The sequence below is a fragment of the Chrysemys picta genome, chromosome 13 (assembly GCF_011386835.1).
Source record: "Chrysemys picta bellii isolate R12L10 chromosome 13, ASM1138683v2, whole genome shotgun sequence".
Classification (NCBI taxonomy): domain Eukaryota; kingdom Metazoa; phylum Chordata; order Testudines; family Emydidae; genus Chrysemys; species Chrysemys picta.
Window position 1 is genome coordinate 9,468,873 of NC_088803.1, and position 18,887 is coordinate 9,487,759.

The 18,887-nt window shown below is 53.0% G+C and overlaps 1 protein-coding gene across 3 annotated transcripts; it reads left to right on the top strand.

The window, feature by feature from the left end:
- Positions 1-262: 262 nt before the first annotated feature.
- LOC103306607 (basement membrane-specific heparan sulfate proteoglycan core protein-like) lies at positions 263-17,036 on the top strand. Of its 3 annotated transcripts, XM_065565364.1 has the most exons (10): positions 263-406; positions 532-564; positions 1,457-1,756; positions 5,484-5,813; positions 6,187-6,516; positions 7,203-7,523; positions 8,853-9,173; positions 10,558-10,878; positions 11,683-11,787; positions 16,599-17,036. In XM_065565364.1, the coding sequence occupies exons 1-10, from the start codon at positions 376-378 to the stop codon at positions 16,694-16,696; spliced, it is 2,190 nt and encodes a 729-aa protein (XP_065421436.1). In that variant the 5' UTR covers positions 263-375; the 3' UTR covers positions 16,697-17,036. The 3 variants fall into 3 exon arrangements, with proteins under 3 accessions (XP_065421436.1, XP_065421437.1, XP_065421438.1); XM_065565365.1 differs by lacking the exon at positions 7,203-7,523; XM_065565366.1 differs by lacking the exon at positions 6,187-6,516.
- The last annotated feature ends 1,851 nt before the right edge of the window (positions 17,037-18,887 follow it).

The following is an 18,887-nucleotide window of genomic DNA, read 5'->3' on the forward strand; positions in this document are numbered from 1 at the left end:
GCGGGAAATAGAAGCACAGGAGCTCCGAACTGAGAGGGGGCAGCAGGAAAAGGTGTGTGGATGGTCCACAGAACAAGGGCCAGTGGCATTTGTGGCCATGGAGGCGAATAGTTGGGCTGTGGAGGGGAAGAGCCCAAGACTGTGGTCGCTCCAGGATTTCCTGTGGTGGGTGGGAGCCCGTGACTTCTCAGAGATCATGGGAGGGAGGGAGGGAGGGAGGGAGGGAGGGCCGAGGGATGAGCAATGCATCCTGTCATGGGATTGTCCATCTTGTGGGACGGACAAAGCAGAAGGGTCAGTCACCCTTCTGGAGGGAGACCCGGCTAGTGGCTGAGCTCAGAACCCAGCTCCCAGCCCCAGAGGGACCAGTTCAGCATGGTGCTACCTCTCCTTCTTCCCGTGCTGGGTGAGTGATGTCCCTTTCTGTCTGCCTGTCTGTCTGTCTTCTCCTGTTACCCACCTCCCCCATTCTCCCCAGCATCCCATCTCGTGTGTACTTGGAGGTCTCATCAACTCTTTTCTCTCTTTCAGCCTCCCTCCTTCCCCGGCCGGTGTTCCCTGCAGGTAATGCTGATGCCTGTCCTCGCTGAGATGCCACTGCTGGGGGTGGGATTGTCTTGGGAGCCGGGGTGGGGTATTTCCCCCCATTGAAGCTGTGGGATGTGGAAATGCAGGTGGGGGGTATCTGAGTCCGGAGGTCTCCAACTCCCTCTTTGCTCCTTATGCCTGGCCAGCCCCAGTTCATTCTGACCTAACACCGTTCCCATCCCAGAGCGGGTGAGGTGAGTTGGGTGGGTCTCAGGTCCCAGCAGAGAAGCTACAAAAGTCAAGTGCCCCTCTTCCCTCTTCAGAGGAGGGAGCCATACATTGGCAGGGGGAGGGTTGTGTGTACGTGGGTGGAGAGGAACTCAGGGCTAATGATGATAAGCTCAGTTTTGGGAACAGCTGAGCCAGCACTTTTCCCTGGTGGATGAAACTGCACATTGTGAACGCTTCCGCTCAGAGAGGAAATGGCCTGACCCCACACCTCCCTGGATTTCCCAACTCCTCTTTCTCTTGTACCCCTTCACGTCATGGGGCAACCCTGAGGGGAGCTGATGCAGGGATGGCCCCCCTCCAATCTCCCAAGGGGGAGAGATTGTGTAGTGTTCACCTCAGCCCTGTCACACGCAGGGCAGCTGCCCCTTCTCACAGCGAGGGGCTCAGGCTCTGGGCAGACTCCGGAAGGTCACACTCAAGTTACCACCTTGAGATTTCCTCCTTCATCACAATTGCTGGAAGCTAACTGTTTATAACCAACGCTGAGATTCTGCTTGAATCCCATGACTCCAGAAGCCAAAGCCCTAAGAGAAGGGCTGTGATACCAGAGCCTCCAGCTGATCCTTCCCATGTTGGAGGGGTGGGTGCAGGGTCTGTGTGGTTATGAGTTGGTGCTAATGGAACCTTGGTTCCCCAGCTAAACACCCAGCCCCAGCCTTCTCCGTGCATCCCCAGAAGGTTGAATACCTGCTTGGAGACACCGTGGGCCTCACATGCTCTGCTCCCCCTGCGAGGGATCAGGTGTCGGTATTCCAATACTACAGCAATATGGGATGGGCTGTTTCAGCCAGGGTGTCCTCCGGGTGGAAACACACCTACAACCTCAACATCACGGAGCCGCGGAATGCGGGTTCGTACAGCTGTAACTATTACACGAGCAAGGGTGGTAGTTTCATCCAGTCCTATGAGAGCAACCATATCAGCATCAAAGTCAAAGGTGAGGTCTGTCTGTCTGTCTATCTATCCCTATCTATCTATCTAACAATCTATTGTGGCAAGTCACCCCTTTTGCCTTGCCAGACTTAGTGCTCCCTCCTCTGGCAGGGACAGGGCCTAGCATAAATCAGCCCCACTCTGGGGTGCGTCTGTCTTCCCTCTTCAGGGTTTGTTTCTCAGAGCCTTCCCGGTAGGCCTCGGGGCCGGCCTGAGGAGTGCTCCTCTGCCAGACAAAGGGAAACAAGTCTACGCATGGAAGCAAAAGGGGAAATACCTTTCCCTGGCCCCCTTGCTGTGGTAGGTGTTGTCCTGTCCCTGGCCCCAGGGTGTCAGTCCTTCCCCTAAACAGGCACTGGGTTTGGGTGTCTCCCCTATGGGGTGGGGCGCAGTCTTTCACACTGGAGAAGCCGATCTCCCTGCCGCCACCAGCCTTGCAGCAGTTTGTCTTCTCCCCCTCCCTGGAGAGAGGTTTTAACAGGTTTCAGGCAGCCATTATTTGGACTCGGGTGTCCCTAATTGCCCTGAAGTATCCCCTTTCCAGCTTGTAGGAAGAAGGGTCTTTAGCATTCTAGGGCTAACCTACCTGTTTTCCCAGCCCCTCCTGCAGCCGTCCAGCCTGACTTTTTCACCTATCTACAGCAGGGGTCTCAAACTCCATTTACCTTAGGGCCAGTGCCTGTCCTCAAATCCTCCCAGCAGGCCAATAATGTCACTCATGCCGCCCAAAACTCTGCCCCCTACCTGCCTAAGGCTCTGGGAGGGAGTTTGGGTGTAGAAGGGCTGAGAGGTTGGGCTCTGGGAGGGAGTTAGGGTGGGGGAGGGGGTCTGGGCTGCAGACTCTGGGATGGAGTTTGGGTGCTGGGTGCAGGCTCAGGGCTGGGGCAGGGGATGGGGGTGCAGGAGGAGGGGGTGGGGTTGCAGGCTCTGGGAGGGAGGAGGGGGAGGGGTGCAGGCTCTGGGAGGGGGTCGGGGGTGTGGCGCTTACCTGGGGCTCCAAGGCAGGGTGGGCCTGGGGTTCTCTGCGTCCTGCTGCCCCCAGGCACCTCCCCCACAGCTTCCCATTGGCCCCAGGGCCACAGGGAGGGTCCGGCAGACATGTGGAGTGAGTGCGCAAGAAGCCGCCCCGCTCCTCCGCACTGCTGATGGTGGGTGGGGCCCCAGGCCATTTTAAATTCCCCAGGGGACACGCGGCGGGGGGAGCACCTGGGGGCAGCAGGAGGGGCCAAGGGAGAGACTCGGCCCCAAAATTGCTGGAGCCCCGCGGGCCACATTGGGGAGGTTGTCAGGCCGCAGATGGCCCGTGGGCTGGGACTTTGAGACCCCGATCTACAGTAACTCCTCTCTGACTGTCCCTGGTTAACGTTGTTACATCGCTGATCTATTCGAGAACATGCTCACTGAAAGCTGCGCAATGCTCCCTTATAACGTTGTTTGGCAGCCGCCTGTTTTGCTTGCAGGAAGAGCAGCTGTTGGAGCTGGTGGGGGATTGGAACCAGGGTGGACCAGCAATCCCCTTATCAGCTCCCCTAAGTTCTCTGTGGGGCAGCCCCCAGCAGGCTATCAATTACTGGGCAGTTCAGGTGTCCCTCCCCCCGCTGCCGTGAGTTGCTCCTGCCCTCTGGCTTGGAGCTGCTCCCGGGAGCCTCCTGCTTCCTGCGCAGGGAGTGCGGGGAGAGGGGTGCTGATGTCAGGGTGTCCCCCTCCCCCCGCTCCTGCCCCCCACTCCTGTACCCCATCACCACAAAGCTGGGGGAGGGATACGACAGGGCTCAGGACAGAGGGAGCTTGCTGGCAGTGGTCGCTGTCTCAAGTTGCTGATCTACTTAAAAAGGCAATGTACTTAGAGTGCGGTCTGCATACTTAAAGGGGCAATGCACATCTCTCTCTCTCTCTCTCTCTCTCTCTCACACACACACATGGTGTCTCTCTCTCACACACACACACGCATGCACACACACACACCCCAGCACTTTGGAAAGTGGAAGGAGTGGTGCGCTCCAGTAGGATAGCCTGGGTTCATCATCACATTCAGTTTCCACAGGGAATGTTTGCAGCCACTGCCATGCGTCTATTGCAGGGGTAGGCAGCCTATGGCACGAGTGCCAAAGGCAACACACGAGCTAATTTTCAGTGGCACTCGCACTGCCTGGGTCCCGGCCACTGGTCCGGGGGCCTCTGCATTTTAATTTAATTGTAAATGAAAGTTCTTAAACATTTTAAAAACCTTATTTACTTTACATACAACAATAGTTTAGTTATATATTATAGACTTATAGAAAGAGACCTTCTAAAAACATTAACATGCATTACTGGCACACAAAACCTTAAATTAGAGTGAATAAATGAAGACTCGGCACACTGTTTCCGAAAGGTTGCCGATTCCTGGTCTATTGTGTCTCCTCCCTCCGTCTCTGCTGCCTTGTAGAGGGTGAGGCTACATTAACAACAATGTGTTAACCCTTGAGGGCTCAGCCGAGTGCTAGTTCATCATTTAGCAGCAAGGCATTCCCTGGGAAATATCCCACCCTCTGACTCCACCACCTCAACCAAGCTTCACAATCATCACTGCTGTGTACAGTATTCAATTGTTTGTTTAACACTTATACTGTGTGTGTGTGTGTGTGTGTGTATATATATATATATATAGAGAGAGAGTCTTTTGTCTGGCAAAATAAATTTCCCTGGAACCTAACCCCCCTTATTTACATTAATTCTTATGGGGAAATTGGATTCGCTTAACATCGTTTCACTTAAAGAAGCACTTTTCAGTTACATAACTACAACATTAAGCGAAGAGTTTCTGTATCTATCTATTTATCTATTCATCCCCATACTCTCTCTCTGTCTCTCTCTCCTTCTCTCCATACCCACCCCCCCTCTATCTATCTCTGTATACCACAATGTAGCTATTTAAATATCAAGAGACCTCCTTCTCCATTAGGGGCTCCCAGCACTCCAACTGTTGTTGTGAATGCTTTTATACACTCAACACACACGCTTATCTTTTGAAGGTCAATGACTGTCAAAGTCATGCTGTTATGGAGGAGGGTCTGTCTGCTCCATTGTCTGTCAGGAGCAGGTAATCTATGCCATGGTTTAGCTGCCATGGGTTATTTCCCAGCCTTTCATTCCCAAATCATGGCCACCCAACATGGCTGTATGACTGGCAACAGTATGGCTGCCCACTAGCAGGCAAACATGCCCATCCAATATGGCGGCTCACACTCAGCAAAATGGCTAGTAAATATGGCCAGTCAACTGGCAACAACTTTGCTGCCCAATATGGCAGCCCAAATACTAACATGCCCATCCAAAATGGCTGCTCATACTCGACAAAATAAACATGGCCGCCCAACTGGCAACAATATGGTCACCCAAGTTACTGCCCAACTACTAAAATAGCCACCCAACATAGCTTTTCAACTGCCAACATGGCAATCCAACATTCCTACCCAACTGAAAAGAGCCTAATTGCCCAAACATAAGTGCCAACATGGCCACCAGTATGGTTGTCCAATGAAAACCAAGACCCATAGGGTTCCAGGAGCATGGCTGCCCAAAACGGTAACCCAATGGCTAGCAACACCCCAGGGCAGTTTTCCAGCTCCAACAACTTGTCCGAAGTCCTGGAGGGAGGGAAGATGCATCCGTTCTATTCTCTGAACCACATTTCCACTTTCCTCCATCTCCTGCCCTGGCTGACCCCCACCCTTTGCTGCCCCCTTCAGACCCCCCTCCAGAGCCAACGCTGAGTGTGGATCCCCCATCTGGAGTGGTGAGCGAAGGGCACCCCCTGCTCATCACCTGCACGGCCCCCGGGAATGCCACACAGCTGAGGTTTCACTTCTACCAGGATGGAGCCGAGATTGTCCCTGGGGACGTTGGGTCTGAGATCAGCACCATGGAGCCCAGGACCAGCTCAATGACAGTCTCTGAGCTCAGCATCCCACAGGTTGACACCAACAGCACCGGGGAATACACCTGCCGGTATGAGGAGAAAGAGAGTGGGAGATGGATCATGTCCACCAAGAGCCACGCTGTGACTGTTACCTTGAAAGGTGAGGCTGCCCTAGAGAATAAAATCCACCCCTACATACAATCACCACTTCCTACAGCATGGATACACACACACACACACTCACACACACACACACACACACACACACACTCACACTCACACACAAAGAGAGCAACCAACAACTCAGTAAGGCAACAAAGCATTCAGCTCTCAAACACTACCACCCAGCATGGCCACCCCTTCCCCAACTCTCGCCCTCTGCTGCCCCCAGTGCCCATTGTACAGTACAGCCGTCCCTTCCCCGCCCCCACCCTCTGCTGCCCCTAGTGCCCATTATACAGTATAGCCACTGCTTTCTCACACTCAGCACTGTGGTTCCCCTGCTAACCTCTCCTTGTTGCTGCTCCCCTCAGATCCCCCTCCACGGCCGGTGCTGAGCATGGATCCCCCATCAGGAGTGGTGAACGAAGGGCTCCCCCTGCTCATCACCTGCACAGCCCCCGGGGATGCCAGCGAATGGAGGTTTCACTTCTACAAAGACGGAGCAAAGATTGTCCCCGGGGATGCGGGGTCTGAGATCAGCATCAAGGAGCCTAGCACCAGTTCTAGGAATGTCTCTGTGCTCAGCATCCCACGGGCTGGTCCCAACAGCGCCGGGGAATTCACCTGCGGGTACGAGGAGAACGTGAATGGGAGGTGGGTCCCATCCCCCAGGAGCTGGCTTGTGAACATCACCGTGAAGGGTGAGGATACCCTAGAGGCTCAAATTCAATTCAAGAGATATTCAGTACTTCCTGATAGATGGAGCAAAGAGACACACATGGGCACCTGTGCACATACTCAGCTGCCTTTTGAAGGAGAAGGCTCCTCAATTCAAGTACCATTCCTTATGCTGTCCCATAGTGGCTTTTATAAAGTAGAGCCGCCGCTTCCCTTCCCACACCCCTAGTGCCCATTATACCGAATAACCATCACTTCCCCGCCCCCAACCTCTGCTACCCCTAGTGTCCATTATACAGTATAGCCGCCTCTTCCCCGCCCCCACCCTCTGCTGCCCCCTAGTGCCCATTATACAGTATAGCCGCTCCTTCCCCGCCCCCACCCTCTGCTGCCCCCTAGTGCCCATTATACAGTATAGCCGCCCCTTCCCTGCCCTCACCCTCTGCTGCCCCTAGTGCCCATTATACAGTATAGCCGCCCCTTCCCTGCCCCCACCCTCTGCTCCCCCTAGTGTCCATTATACAGTATAGCCGCCCCTTCCCCGCCTCCACCCCCTACTGCCCCCTAGTGCCCATTGTACAGAATAGCCGCCCTTTCCCCACCCCCACTCTCTGCTACCCCTAGTGCCCATTATACAGTATAGTTGACCTTTTACCAGTTTCCCCAATCTGGATCTCCTGCTGACCCATCCACTTTCTCCTCCCCTCAGATCCTCTGCCCTTGCCGGTGCTGAGCATGGATCCCCCATCTGGGGTGGTTAGCAAGGGGGTCCCATTAGTCATCACCTGCAAGGCCCCCGGAGATGCCAGCGAGTGCAGATTTCATTTCTACAAGGACGGAGCTGAGATTATCCCCGGGGACATGGGGTCTGAGATCAGCACAAGGGAGTCCAGCACTGACTCTATGATGCTCACTTTCCCACGGGCTGGTCCTGCGACCACAGGGGAATTCACTTGCGGCTATGAGGAGAACGTGAGCGGGTGGTGGATCCCGGCCCCCAGGAGTCAGGCTGTGAACGTCACCATGAAGGGTGAGGCTACCCCTAAACCAACAAATTCCATCAAAGATACACTCCGTAGTCCTGCAGTGGGGAGAACAGGGAAACACACACACACACAGCTGTCTTTTGATGGACAACGATAGTTGACATTATGCAGCCGTGTAATGAATGGCTGCCTAACTCAACCTCCATTCCTCATGCTGTCCCTAGTGCCCATTATACAGTATAGCTGCGCCTTCCCCACCCCACCCTCTGCTGCCCCTAGTGCTCATTATACAGTATAGCTGCGCCTTCCCCACCCCACCCTCTGCTGCCCCTAGTGCCCATTATACAGTACAGCCGCCCCTTCCCCACCCCCACCCTCTGCTGCCCCTAGTGCCCATTATATAGTATAGCCGCCCCTTCCCCGCCCCCACCCTCTGTTGCCCCCTAGTGCCCATTATACAGTACAGCCGCCCCTTCCCCACCCTACCCTCTGCTGCCACTAGTGCCCATTATACAGTATAGCCGCCCCTTCCCCGCCCCCACCCTCTGCTGCCCCTAGTGCCCATTATACAGTACAGCCGCCCCTTCCCCACCCCCACCCTCTGCTCCCCCTAGTGTCCATTATACAGTATAGCCGCCTCTTTCCCACCCCCACCCTCTGCTGTCCCTAGTGCCCATTATACAGTATAGCCGCCCCTTCCCTGCCCCCACCCTCTGCTCCCCCTAGTGTCCATTATACAGTATAGCCGCCCCTTCCCCGCCCCCACCCTCTGCTGCCCCAGTGCCCATTATACAGTACAGCCGCCCCTTCCCCACCCCCACCCTCTGCTGCCCCTGGTGCCCATTATACAGTATAGCCGCCCCTTCCCCACCCCCACCCTCTGCTGCCCCCTAGTGCCCATTATACAGTACAGCCGCCCCTTCCCCACCCCCACCCTCTGCTCCCCCTAGTGTCCATTATACAGTATAGCCGCCCCTTCCCCGCCCCCACCCTCTGCTGCCCCAGTGCCCATTATACAGTATAGCCGCCTCTTTCCCACCCCTCACCCCCTGCTGCCCCTGGTGCCCATTATACAGTACAGCCGCCCCTTCCCCACCCCCACCCTCTGCTCCCCCTAGTGTCCATTATACAGTATAACCGCCCCTTCCCCACCCCCACCCTCTGCTGCCCCCTAGTGCCCATTATACAGTATAGCTGCCCCTTCCCCACCCCCACCCCCTACTGCCCCCTAGTGCCCACTGTACAGAATAGCCGCCCTTTCACCACCCCCACTCTCTGCTGCCCCTAGTGCCCATTATACAGTATAGTTGACCTTTTACCAGTTTCCCCAGTCTGGATCTCCTGCTGACCCATTCACTTTCTCCTCCCCTCAGATCCTCTGCCCTTGCCTTTGATGAGCGTGGATCCCCCATCTGGGGTGGTTAGCAAGGGGGTCCCATTAGTCATCACCTGCAAGGCCCCCGGAGATGCCAGCGAGTGGAGATTTCATTTCTACAAGGACGGAGCCGAGATTATCCCCGGGGACATGGGGTCTGAGATCAGCACAAGGGAGTCCAGCACTGACTCTATGATGCTCACTTTCCCACGGGCTGGTCCTGCGACCACAGGGGAATTCACTTGCGGCTATGAGGAGAACGTGAGCGGGTGGTGGATCCCGGCCCCCAGGAGTCAGGCTGTGAACGTCACCATGAAGGGTGAGGCTGCCCCTAAACCGACAAATTCCATCAAAGATACACTCCGTAGTCCTGCAGTGGGGAGAACAGGGAAACACACACACACACAGCTGTCTTTTGATGGACAAAGATAGTTGACATGATGCAGCCGTGTAATGAATGGCTGCCTAACTCAACCTCCATTCCTCATGCTGCCCCTAGTGCCCATTATACAGTATAGCCACGTCTTCCCCAACCCCACCCTCTGCTGCCCCCTAGTGCCCATTATACAGTATAACCGCCCCTTCCCCGCCCCCACCCTCTGCTCCCCCAGTGCCCATTATACAGTACAGCCGCCCCTTCCCCACCCCCACCCTCTGCTGCCCCTAGTGCTCATTATACAGTATAGCTGCGCCTTCCCCACCCCACCCTCTGCTGCCCCTAGTGCCCATTATACAGTATAGCCGCCCCTTCCCCGCCCCTACCCTCTGCTGCCCCCTAGTGCCCATTATACAGTACAGCCGCCCCTTCCCCGCCCCCACCCTCTGCTGCCCCTAGTGCCCATTATACAGTACAGCCGCCCCTTCCCCACCCCCACCCTCTGCTGCCCCTAGTGCCCATTATACAGTATAGCCGCCCCTTCCCCAACCCCACCCTCTGCTGCCCCTAGTGACCATTATACAGTACAGCCGCCCCTTCCCCACCCCCACCCTCTGCTGCCCCTAGTGCTCATTATACAGTATAGCTGCGCCTTCCCCACCCCACCCTCTGCTGCCCCTAGTGCCCATTATACAGTACAGCCGCCCCTTCCCCGCCCCCACCCTCTGCTGCCCCTAGTGCCCATTATACAGTATAGCCACGTCTTCCCCAACCCTACCCTCTGCTGCCCCTAGTGCTCATTATACAGTATAGCCAAGTCTTCCCCAACCCCACCCTCTGCTGCCCCCACTGCCCGTTATACAGTATAGCCACGTCTTCCCCAACCCCACCCTCTGCTGCCCCTAGTGCTCATTATACAGTATAGCTGCGCCTTCCCCGCCCCCACCCTCTGCTGTCCCTAGTGCCCATTATACAGTATAGCTGCGCCTTCCCCGCCCCCACCCTCTGCTGCCCCAATGCCCATTATACAGTATAGCCACCCCTTCCCTGCCCCCACCCTCTGCTGCCCCTAGTGCCCATCATACAGTATAACTGCCCCTTCCCCACCCCCACCCTCTGCTGCCCCTAGTGGCCATTATACAGTATAGCTGCCCCTTCCCCGCCTCCACCCCCTACTGCCCCCTAGTGCCCACTGTACAGAATAGCTGCCCTTTCCCCACCCCCACCCTCTGCTGCCCCTAGTGCCCATTATACAGTATAGTTGACCTTTTACCAGTTTCCCCAGTCTGGATCTCCTGCTGACCCATCCACTTTCTCCTCCCCTCAGATCCTCTGCCCTTGCCGGTGCTGAGCATGGATCCCCCATCTGGGGTGGTTAGCAAGGGGGTCCCATTAGTCATCACCTGCAAGGCCCCCGGAGATGCCAGCGAGTGGAGATTTCATTTCTACAAGGATGGAGCCGAGATTATCCCCGGGGACATGGGGTCTGAGATCAGCACAAGGGAGTCCAGCACTGACTCTATGATGCTCACTTTCCCACGGGCTGGTCCTGCGACCACAGGGGAATTCACTTGCGGCTATGAGGAGAACGTGAGCGGGTGGTGGATCCCGGCCCCCAGGAGTCAGGCTGTGAACGTCACCATGAAGGGTGAGGCTGCCCCTAAACCAACAAATGCCATCAAAGATACACTCCGTAGTCCTGCAGTGGGGAGAACAGGGAAACACACACACACACACACACACAGCTGTCTTTTGATGGACAATGATTGTTGACATGATGCAGCCGTGTAATGAATGGCTGCCTAACTCAACCTCCATTCCTCATGCTGTCCCTAGTGCCCATTATACAGTATAGCCACGTCTTCCCCAACCCCACCCTCTGCTGCCCCCACTGCCCGTTATGCAGTAGAGCCTCCCATCCCCTGCCTCCACCTTCTGCTGCCTCCTAGTGCCCTTTAAACAGTATAGCTGCCCCTTCCTCTCCCATTCCCTCACCCTCTGCAGCCCCTAGTGCCCATCATACAGTATAGATATGAGGAGAATGTGAATGGGAGGTGAGTCCCATCCTCCAGGAGCTGGCCTGTGAACATCACCATGAAGGGTGAGGCCCCCAAATGCCCCTTACATCCCCCCAAAATAAAGCCACCGCAGGGTCATACCAGCAGCCCCCTGATACCTTCAAAGAGAGACCTTGGCTACAAACTTTAAAGGGGACAATAAGAAGACCCATGCCTCCCATTGCAGTATCCCTGATTAACCCACAGGTGGCAGCATTTCACCATGGCTGATACTGAAAGCATCTGGCAGGCAGAAAATCTTCCCTTAATGGGGAGGGCACCCATAGTTCTCTGCCCTGGCTGGGGTATAGTGGAGGTAGCAGATTCCTATTCACTGTTCTCCTGTCCCTATGATTCCTGGTTATTAACAACTCCCCTTTTTCTCCATCTCTTAGCTATCTCGTCTCTGCCCATCCCCCTGGTGGCTGGGTGCGCTGGTGCTGCCGTGGGTCTAGTTCTGCTGCTGGTTCTCATCTGTCTCTACAACAGGAAGAAGAAAGGTGTGTGGGGAGGTAGTGAGGGGGATGGGGAATAGGACCCAGGTATCCGTGTCAGCAGCACAGGGCGCTCACCCCTTTGTGGTGCTGCAGCTCTCAGTCCCTGTCAGGGAGAGACTGAGATGGGGAATGAGACCCAGGCATCCAGGATGACCATTCAAGTTTCCAAATCCTAGAGGATTCTGGAGCACTCGCCCCCTCCCACCTCCAAGATTAATTTAGGATCTCAAGACCTTATTGCAAAGGACTGTGGGTAATTCTCTAGAGCAGGACTGCCTTGCACGGGATCATGGGTGACTTAGTAATACAGGACTTCAGTGCAAAGCACGGTGGGTAATTTGAAGTAAAGGACTTTGGGGAGTTTACAGGAGGGAGACTCTGCTGCAATGGATAATGGGTAATTGGGTAGTTACAAGGTGCAAAGAATTGTGGTTTCAGGGGTGAGATGCCAAGCTGGGGATGGGACCCAGGCATCCGGGATGACCTTGCACACAGCTCACCCATATGGGGCCCTGCAGCTCCCAGCCCCCAGGTTGCGGGGAGAGCTCAGGGTGGGGAATGGTGGGCATTCAAGCAATACTGCCAGGAGATCACACGACTGGTGCTGAAATGCAGCCAACTCTGGGGTCAGGTAGCTGGGCCGACAGGTGCACTGAGATGTCACCCGGTAATCGCTTGCTCGAGGCTGAGATGCAGCCAGCTCTAGGGTGGAACACAGCAGTTTGCAATCAGTTGCACAGATGAATGGAAGGGCAAAAGCAGATGCTAGATCTCATGGAAGCAGCCGGGATGGAGGAATTTAGGACAACAGAATCAGGTCAGCAGGTCTGGGGATATACCTGAGTTTATGGCCAGTGTCCTGGGCAAACTGCATAGAGTGGGGGGCGGGAGGAAGGAGTGAGTGTTATTGGAAACCATCTTGTTCAGTGTTTGTGCAGCACCTAGCACATTGGGGTTCTTCACCATGAGGTGTTTCTCCTTGGTGCTACAACAATAATAATTAAGAGGGGATAGGACTTATCCATAGACAGCAGCTATGGCACCTCCATCTCCTTCCCACCCTGTAGTGCCATGCTGGGGCATTAGGACAGGGAGTGACTGCAAGGGAAGAGCGCCCACAGATGGGGTCCCCTGCGACTGCTGAGCCCTCTGTCCCACCAACCTGGGGTATCTCTCTGTGATGTTCCCCTCTGGTGTTATCTGGACCGGTGATCTGCTAGGCCTCTCCAGTCCTTGACTCTGGGATCCAGCCTTACCCTGCACTGCTGTGAGAACCCCCACTCCTGGGCTGTTCACGCACAGCCTCTGGCATGTAAGCTACTCCTTGGATTGTGCAACCGAATGACACTAACCAATATCTCCGGCCCCGGACACAACCCTAGGAACCTCCATCTTGCAGTGTCCATTTATGCCTACTGGATGCTGCAAGCTTATATAAGTTTGTCAATTTACCAAAGTAATTGATATGTACCAAGGTTATTATCCTAAGGGGAGTCTCTGACACACTGCAAACCAAACTCACTGCTTCAGGTAGAATAAACAAACAGATTTATTAATTATAAAAGATAGATTTTAAATAATTATAAGTCAAAGCATAACAAGTCAGATTTGGTCAAATGAAATAAAAGCAAAATGCATTCTAAATTGATCTTAACACTTTCAATGTCCTTACAAACTTAGTGCTTCTCACCACAGGCTGGCTGGTTGCCCTTCAGCAAGGCTCTCCCCTTTCATCAGCGCTTCAGTCGCTTGGTGGTCGTGTCTGTAGATGTAGGTGGAAGAGAGAGGAAGAGCATGGCAAATGTCTCTCCCTTTTATCATGTTCTTTCTTCCCTCCTTGCTTTGCCCCACCCCTTCAGAGTCAGGTGAGCATTACCTCATCACAGTCCCAAATTGACCAAAGGATGCGGGAGAGTCACTTGAGAGGCCAACAGATCCTTTTGTTGCTAGGCCAGCGTCCTTTGTTCCTGTGAGGCTGGGATGGGTTTGTCCCATATATGCCTTGATGAGGTGTGAACTGCCCCTCTGCCCTTAGAGAGTTTTTGCCTTGGCTTTCTTTAAGCCATGAGGATACATTTTCAGCCTCATAACTATATACATGAAATTATAACCTGCAACATTACTATAACATTACTGTAACAATTACTATAACATCACTATAACAACAATGCTCAATGCATCATGAGCCTTCCGAAGACACCCAACATAACAACATTTGCACTGGATACCACACAATCATTTTACAAAGATGAACATGGGGGTGTAGGGTGTTCCCATGAGGTACTGAACATCACACTCTCTCACACTGTGATGCTGTTGTCAAACCACAAACCTCTGATAGGCACTGCACTTACACAGCCATCCACAGGCAGGGACATGCCCAGCTGAGGTACATGAATGATCTCCCAGGCACTCATGAAACATCAAAAGGGAGGCTCCACCCAATTCCCCCAGATCCCCCACCCCAGAGATGTGCCATCTTGCACTGGTCAGAAGCCTGGCCAGGGTAAGTTCATTACCTAGTCCCCACTTCATCAACAGAAGTGGACATGCACCAGCCGTTGTAACCTGAGCTGAGATTCCCCAAGCACTTGAACCAAAACACCCTGATTTAAATAAAATAAAGAACAGATGATTAATGACAGAAAGACAGATTCAAAGTGATTATAAGGAGCAGGCGCAGAGATCAAAGTTGGTTCCTTAAGAAAAAATAAATAAATTCACAGTCTCAGTTCTACAAACTAAACAGGATTTGAACCAAGCAGTGTCTCACCTAGACAAACGGTACAAGCAGGTTACAGATCCTCAATACACAGGCTAGGACTCTTCTCCAGCCTGGGACCTGCCTCCCCCAGTTGAAAGTCTTTGTCCTTCAAATGTGTTTCCAGGTGTTGAGCTGTGGGGGGAGTGAGGCCAAGTGATGATGTCACTTCCCCTCTTTTATACTTTCTTGCTAAGATCTTTGCTGTGCAGTGGGGATCAGGTGGTCCCCATTGCTCAAGCAGTCTCCATTGTATACAGTCTATGAATAGTGGATTCTTTCCTTGATGAGCCATTAATGCTGCCTGGCTACTCCACTGTTGTACCTGAAAGGCTGGTTGTGGGTGTTCCCAACCCCACAACATATTTCAGTAACATATACAGCAGGGATCAGCAACCTTTGGCACGCGGCTCGCCATGGTAAGCACCCTGGCGGGCCGGGCCACTTTGTTTACCTGCCGCATTTGCAGGTTTGGCCGATCGCGTCTCCCACTGGCCGCGGTTCATAGAATATCAAGGGTGGAGAGGATCTCAGGAGGTATCTAGTCCAACCCCCTGCTCAAAGCAGGACCAATCCCCGGACAGATTTTTACCCCAGTCCCCTAAATGGCCCCCTCAAGGATTGAACTCACAACCCTGGGTTTAGCAGGCCAATGCTCAAACCACTGAGCTATCCCTCCCCCCTCAAACTGGCTGTGGTTCACCGATCCAGGCCAATGGGGGCTGCGGGAAGCAGCGCAGGATGAGGGATGTGCTGGCCGCTGCCTCCCGCTGCCCCCATTGGCCTGGAGCGGTGAACCACGGCCAGTGGGAGCTGCAATCGGCCGAACCTGCAGACGTGGCAGGTAAACAAACCAGCCCGGCCCACCAGGGTACTTACTTACCCTGGCGAGCCGCCTGCCAAAGGTTGCCGATCCCTGCTATACAGCAATACTTCATAACTTCCCATACAATGACAGCACAAGCAATCCAACAGGACATCAATGTTCAACAGATGAAGACTTTAAAAATGATACCTCACAAGGCACACGTTGTACCAAACATATCCTAATTGTATGAGAGTGGTGAATATGGGGGTTCCACGGTGCTACTCTGAGGTACAGAGCATCATCCCATCCCTCTTAGTTCACTGCAGGAGTTTTAGTCACTGACCAATGCGGAGGCAGTGGGCCCAAGATCCTCTTTAGGTTTTGACCATACAGCTCCCAAGTGTTGCTAAACATTGTCATGTTCCCCCCAGGAGCTCTTGTAAAGTGTAGCTTTTAACCCTTTGTGGATCAGTCTGGTCATTTCAGAAGTGAGCCAGTGTGCCTCCTCTGGGATGCTAGAAAGCATCTCTTTGTATCTGGTCAGTATTGTTAACTCTTCTGCTTTTCCATCTGGTGTTAACTCAATGCAGATATTAATGTTTTCTAGTGTGTAGGTAACTTGGCATTTAGCCAGCAATGCCATGAGGTGGTGTGCCTCAATTTCCCCTTCCATGCAGCAGACCAGGTTTATTATGGTTTCTCTGTTGTGACACACCCCCTACTGAGCCCTGCCTCTCTCCCTGCATCACAGCGCCCCCTAGCACTGCACTGTGCCATTGTGGTCAGCACTGACTATCGGGGGAGAGCCCCCTCACCCCACTTCCTGCAGCACAGCTCCCCCTAGCACCACACTGTGGTACTGTAGTCAGCTCTGACTATCAGGAGAGAGCCCCCCACTCCCTGCATCACAGCACCCCCTAGTGTTATGCTGGTGCATTGGAGTCAGTGCTGATTAAGATGCAAGAACGGCCCCTACTGAGCGGCCGCTCCCTGCAGCACAGCACCCCCTAGTGATGCATGGGGGTATTGCAGACAGCACTCTTTCCCAGGGGAGTGTGCCCCCTATTGAGATACCCACAATGCCCCCTCCTGGATTCCTTGCTTTGCTATCCCTTGTTGGTCTCCCATCTAAGTGCACCCCACCTTTTCCCCTTCTGAGCCAGAGCCCTAACGTGGAATAGAAACACACTATGAAATGCCCCAGGTACGTTAGCGATGTGACTGATTTGCTTTTATCATTGGTAGGTTCCAAGTGGGAGCGGAGGAGGAGAGCCCAGAACGATGATTTTATCAGCAGTTACTCACCTATGCCTCTATCAATGATCAACCCAGACACTCTTTAACAGCCCCCTCAGCTCCTTGCCTCCATGTCCCCTGCAACATCATAGGACCAATGAAGATCTGTGAAGCTTATGACACTCACCGTGCATATCCTCCCAAGGTCTCCTTCACGCTGGTGGGCACACACCAGGCCTCCAGCCGAAAACATCCCCGGCAAAACGGAGATGTGATTGTGTCTCTTTGCCTGCTGCAGAGATACTGGGACTGTTTGAAAGGAAGGAAGAAGTTTCTATTCTCCTAACTTCTCAGCAAATCTCCCCTTTACCAGGAACATTCAAGCTGATGTAAATTTCTGTAAATTTCCTGTCTCCTGTTTGTCATTAAACCCCCCCTTTAACCTCCTATGGTCTTTCTGCCCTTCCACTCCCCCCCACCCATGATTCTATAAAATGAGACATGTCAGGCTGGAAGGGACCTGGAGAGGTCATGAAGTCCAGCCCTGTGCACTGAGGTAGGACCATGCAGACCATCTCCAACAGGTGTTTGTCCCATCTGGTCTCCAAAACCTCCAGTGATGGGGCTTCCACAACCTCCCTTGGAAGCCGATTACAGAGCTTAACTCCCCTTACAGTTAGAAACTTTTTCCTAATATCTAACCTCAATCTCCCTTGCTGCAGATGCTTGTCTAACTTCAGTGGATATGAGGAACAATTGATCCCCGCCCTCTTTGTAACAGACTTTCACATATTGGAAGAATGTTATCAGGTCTTCTTTTCTCAAGACTAAAAAAGCCCGTTTTTTTAAAAAACCTTTCCTCATAGGTCAGGTTTTCAAAACCTTTGATCATTTTTGTTGCTCTCCTTTGGACTCTCTTGAATTTGTCCACATCTTTCCTAAAATCCCACAATTGGACACAGTTCTCCAGCTGACATCTCACCAATGCCGAGTTGAGTAGGAGAATGACCTTCCGTGTGTTACATACAAGACTCCTGTGAATACACCCCAGAATGATATTAGCCTTTCTCACAGCTGCATCGCATTGGGGACTCATCTGCAATTTGTGATCCACCCTAACCCCGGATCCTTGTCAGCAGTACGTTAGTTAGCCAGTATGTTAGCCAGTTAGTCCCCAGTTTGCAGCAGTGCCTTTGATTTTCCCTTCCTAAGTGAAATTATTTGCACTTCAGGTATCAGGGGGTAACTGTGTTAGTCTGTATCCACAAAAACAATGAGGAGTCCGGTGGCACCTTAAGGTGCCACCAGATTCCTCATTGCATTTGCACTTGTCTCTATTTAATTTCATCCTGTTGATTTCAGGCCAATTCCCCCCAACTTGTCAAGGTCGTTTTGAATTCTAATCCTGCCCTCCAAAGTGCTTGCAACCCCTCCAATCTTGGTGTCATCCGCAAAGTTTATAAGCCTATTCTCTACTCTCCATTCTCCAAGTCATTCATGAAAATATTGACTAGTACCAGACCATGACTGAGCCCTGTGGGACACCATTAAGTATGCCCTCTCGCTTTAATGGCAAACCATTGCTAACTACTTTTTGAGGATGGTCTTTCAACCAGTTGTGCACGCAGCTTATAATAATTTCACCTAGACCACATTTCCCTAGTTTGCCTATGTGAATGTCATGTGGGACTGTCAAACACCTGACTAAAATCAAGATACATCACGTCTACTGCTTCCCCCCATCCACGAAGCCAGTAACCCTGCCAAAGAAGTACATGAGGTTGCTTTGGCATGATTTGTTCTTGACAAATCCATGCTGGCGCTTTCTTATAATCTTCTTATCCTCTAGGTGCTCACAGATTGATTGTTTAATAACTTGTTCCAGTATCTTTCCAGGTATCAAAGTTAGACTGACTGACTAATAACCAAGGTCTTCCTTCTTCCCCTTTTTAAAGATAGCTACAATGTTTGCCCTTCCCTAGCTCTCTGGAATATCACCCAGGCTCCATGACTCCTCTAAGATAATTGCTGATGATTCCAGGTTGTTTCAGCTTATTCCTTAAGTACCCTAGGATGATTTCATCCGGCACTGCCAACTTGGATACATCTAATGTCTCTAAATATTCTTTAACCTGTTCTTTCTCTATTTCCTTTGCTGTGGTTATTTCCTCCCCGCTGTGGTGTGTGTCATTGGCCCTGTACTGCTGATCCAGAAGGGAGATTCTCCATAGAACTCCTGTCCCTGCTGAGCTGGGCTGTGGCCGGCTGTGTGCACCCACCACTAGCCCCACTATCAAG

Excerpts from the sequence above, each read along its gene's own strand:
- LOC103306607 (XM_065565364.1), top strand. The coding sequence starts at position 376 with ATGGTGCTACCTCTCCTTCTTCCCGTGCTGG. Across the intron at positions 565-1,456 it reads CCGGCCGGTGTTCCCTGCAG|CTAAACACCCAGCCCCAGCC; the intron begins GTAATGCTGATG and ends TTGGTTCCCCAG. Across the intron at positions 9,174-10,557 it reads TGTGAACGTCACCATGAAGG|ATCCTCTGCCCTTGCCGGTG; the intron begins GTGAGGCTGCCC and ends TCCTCCCCTCAG.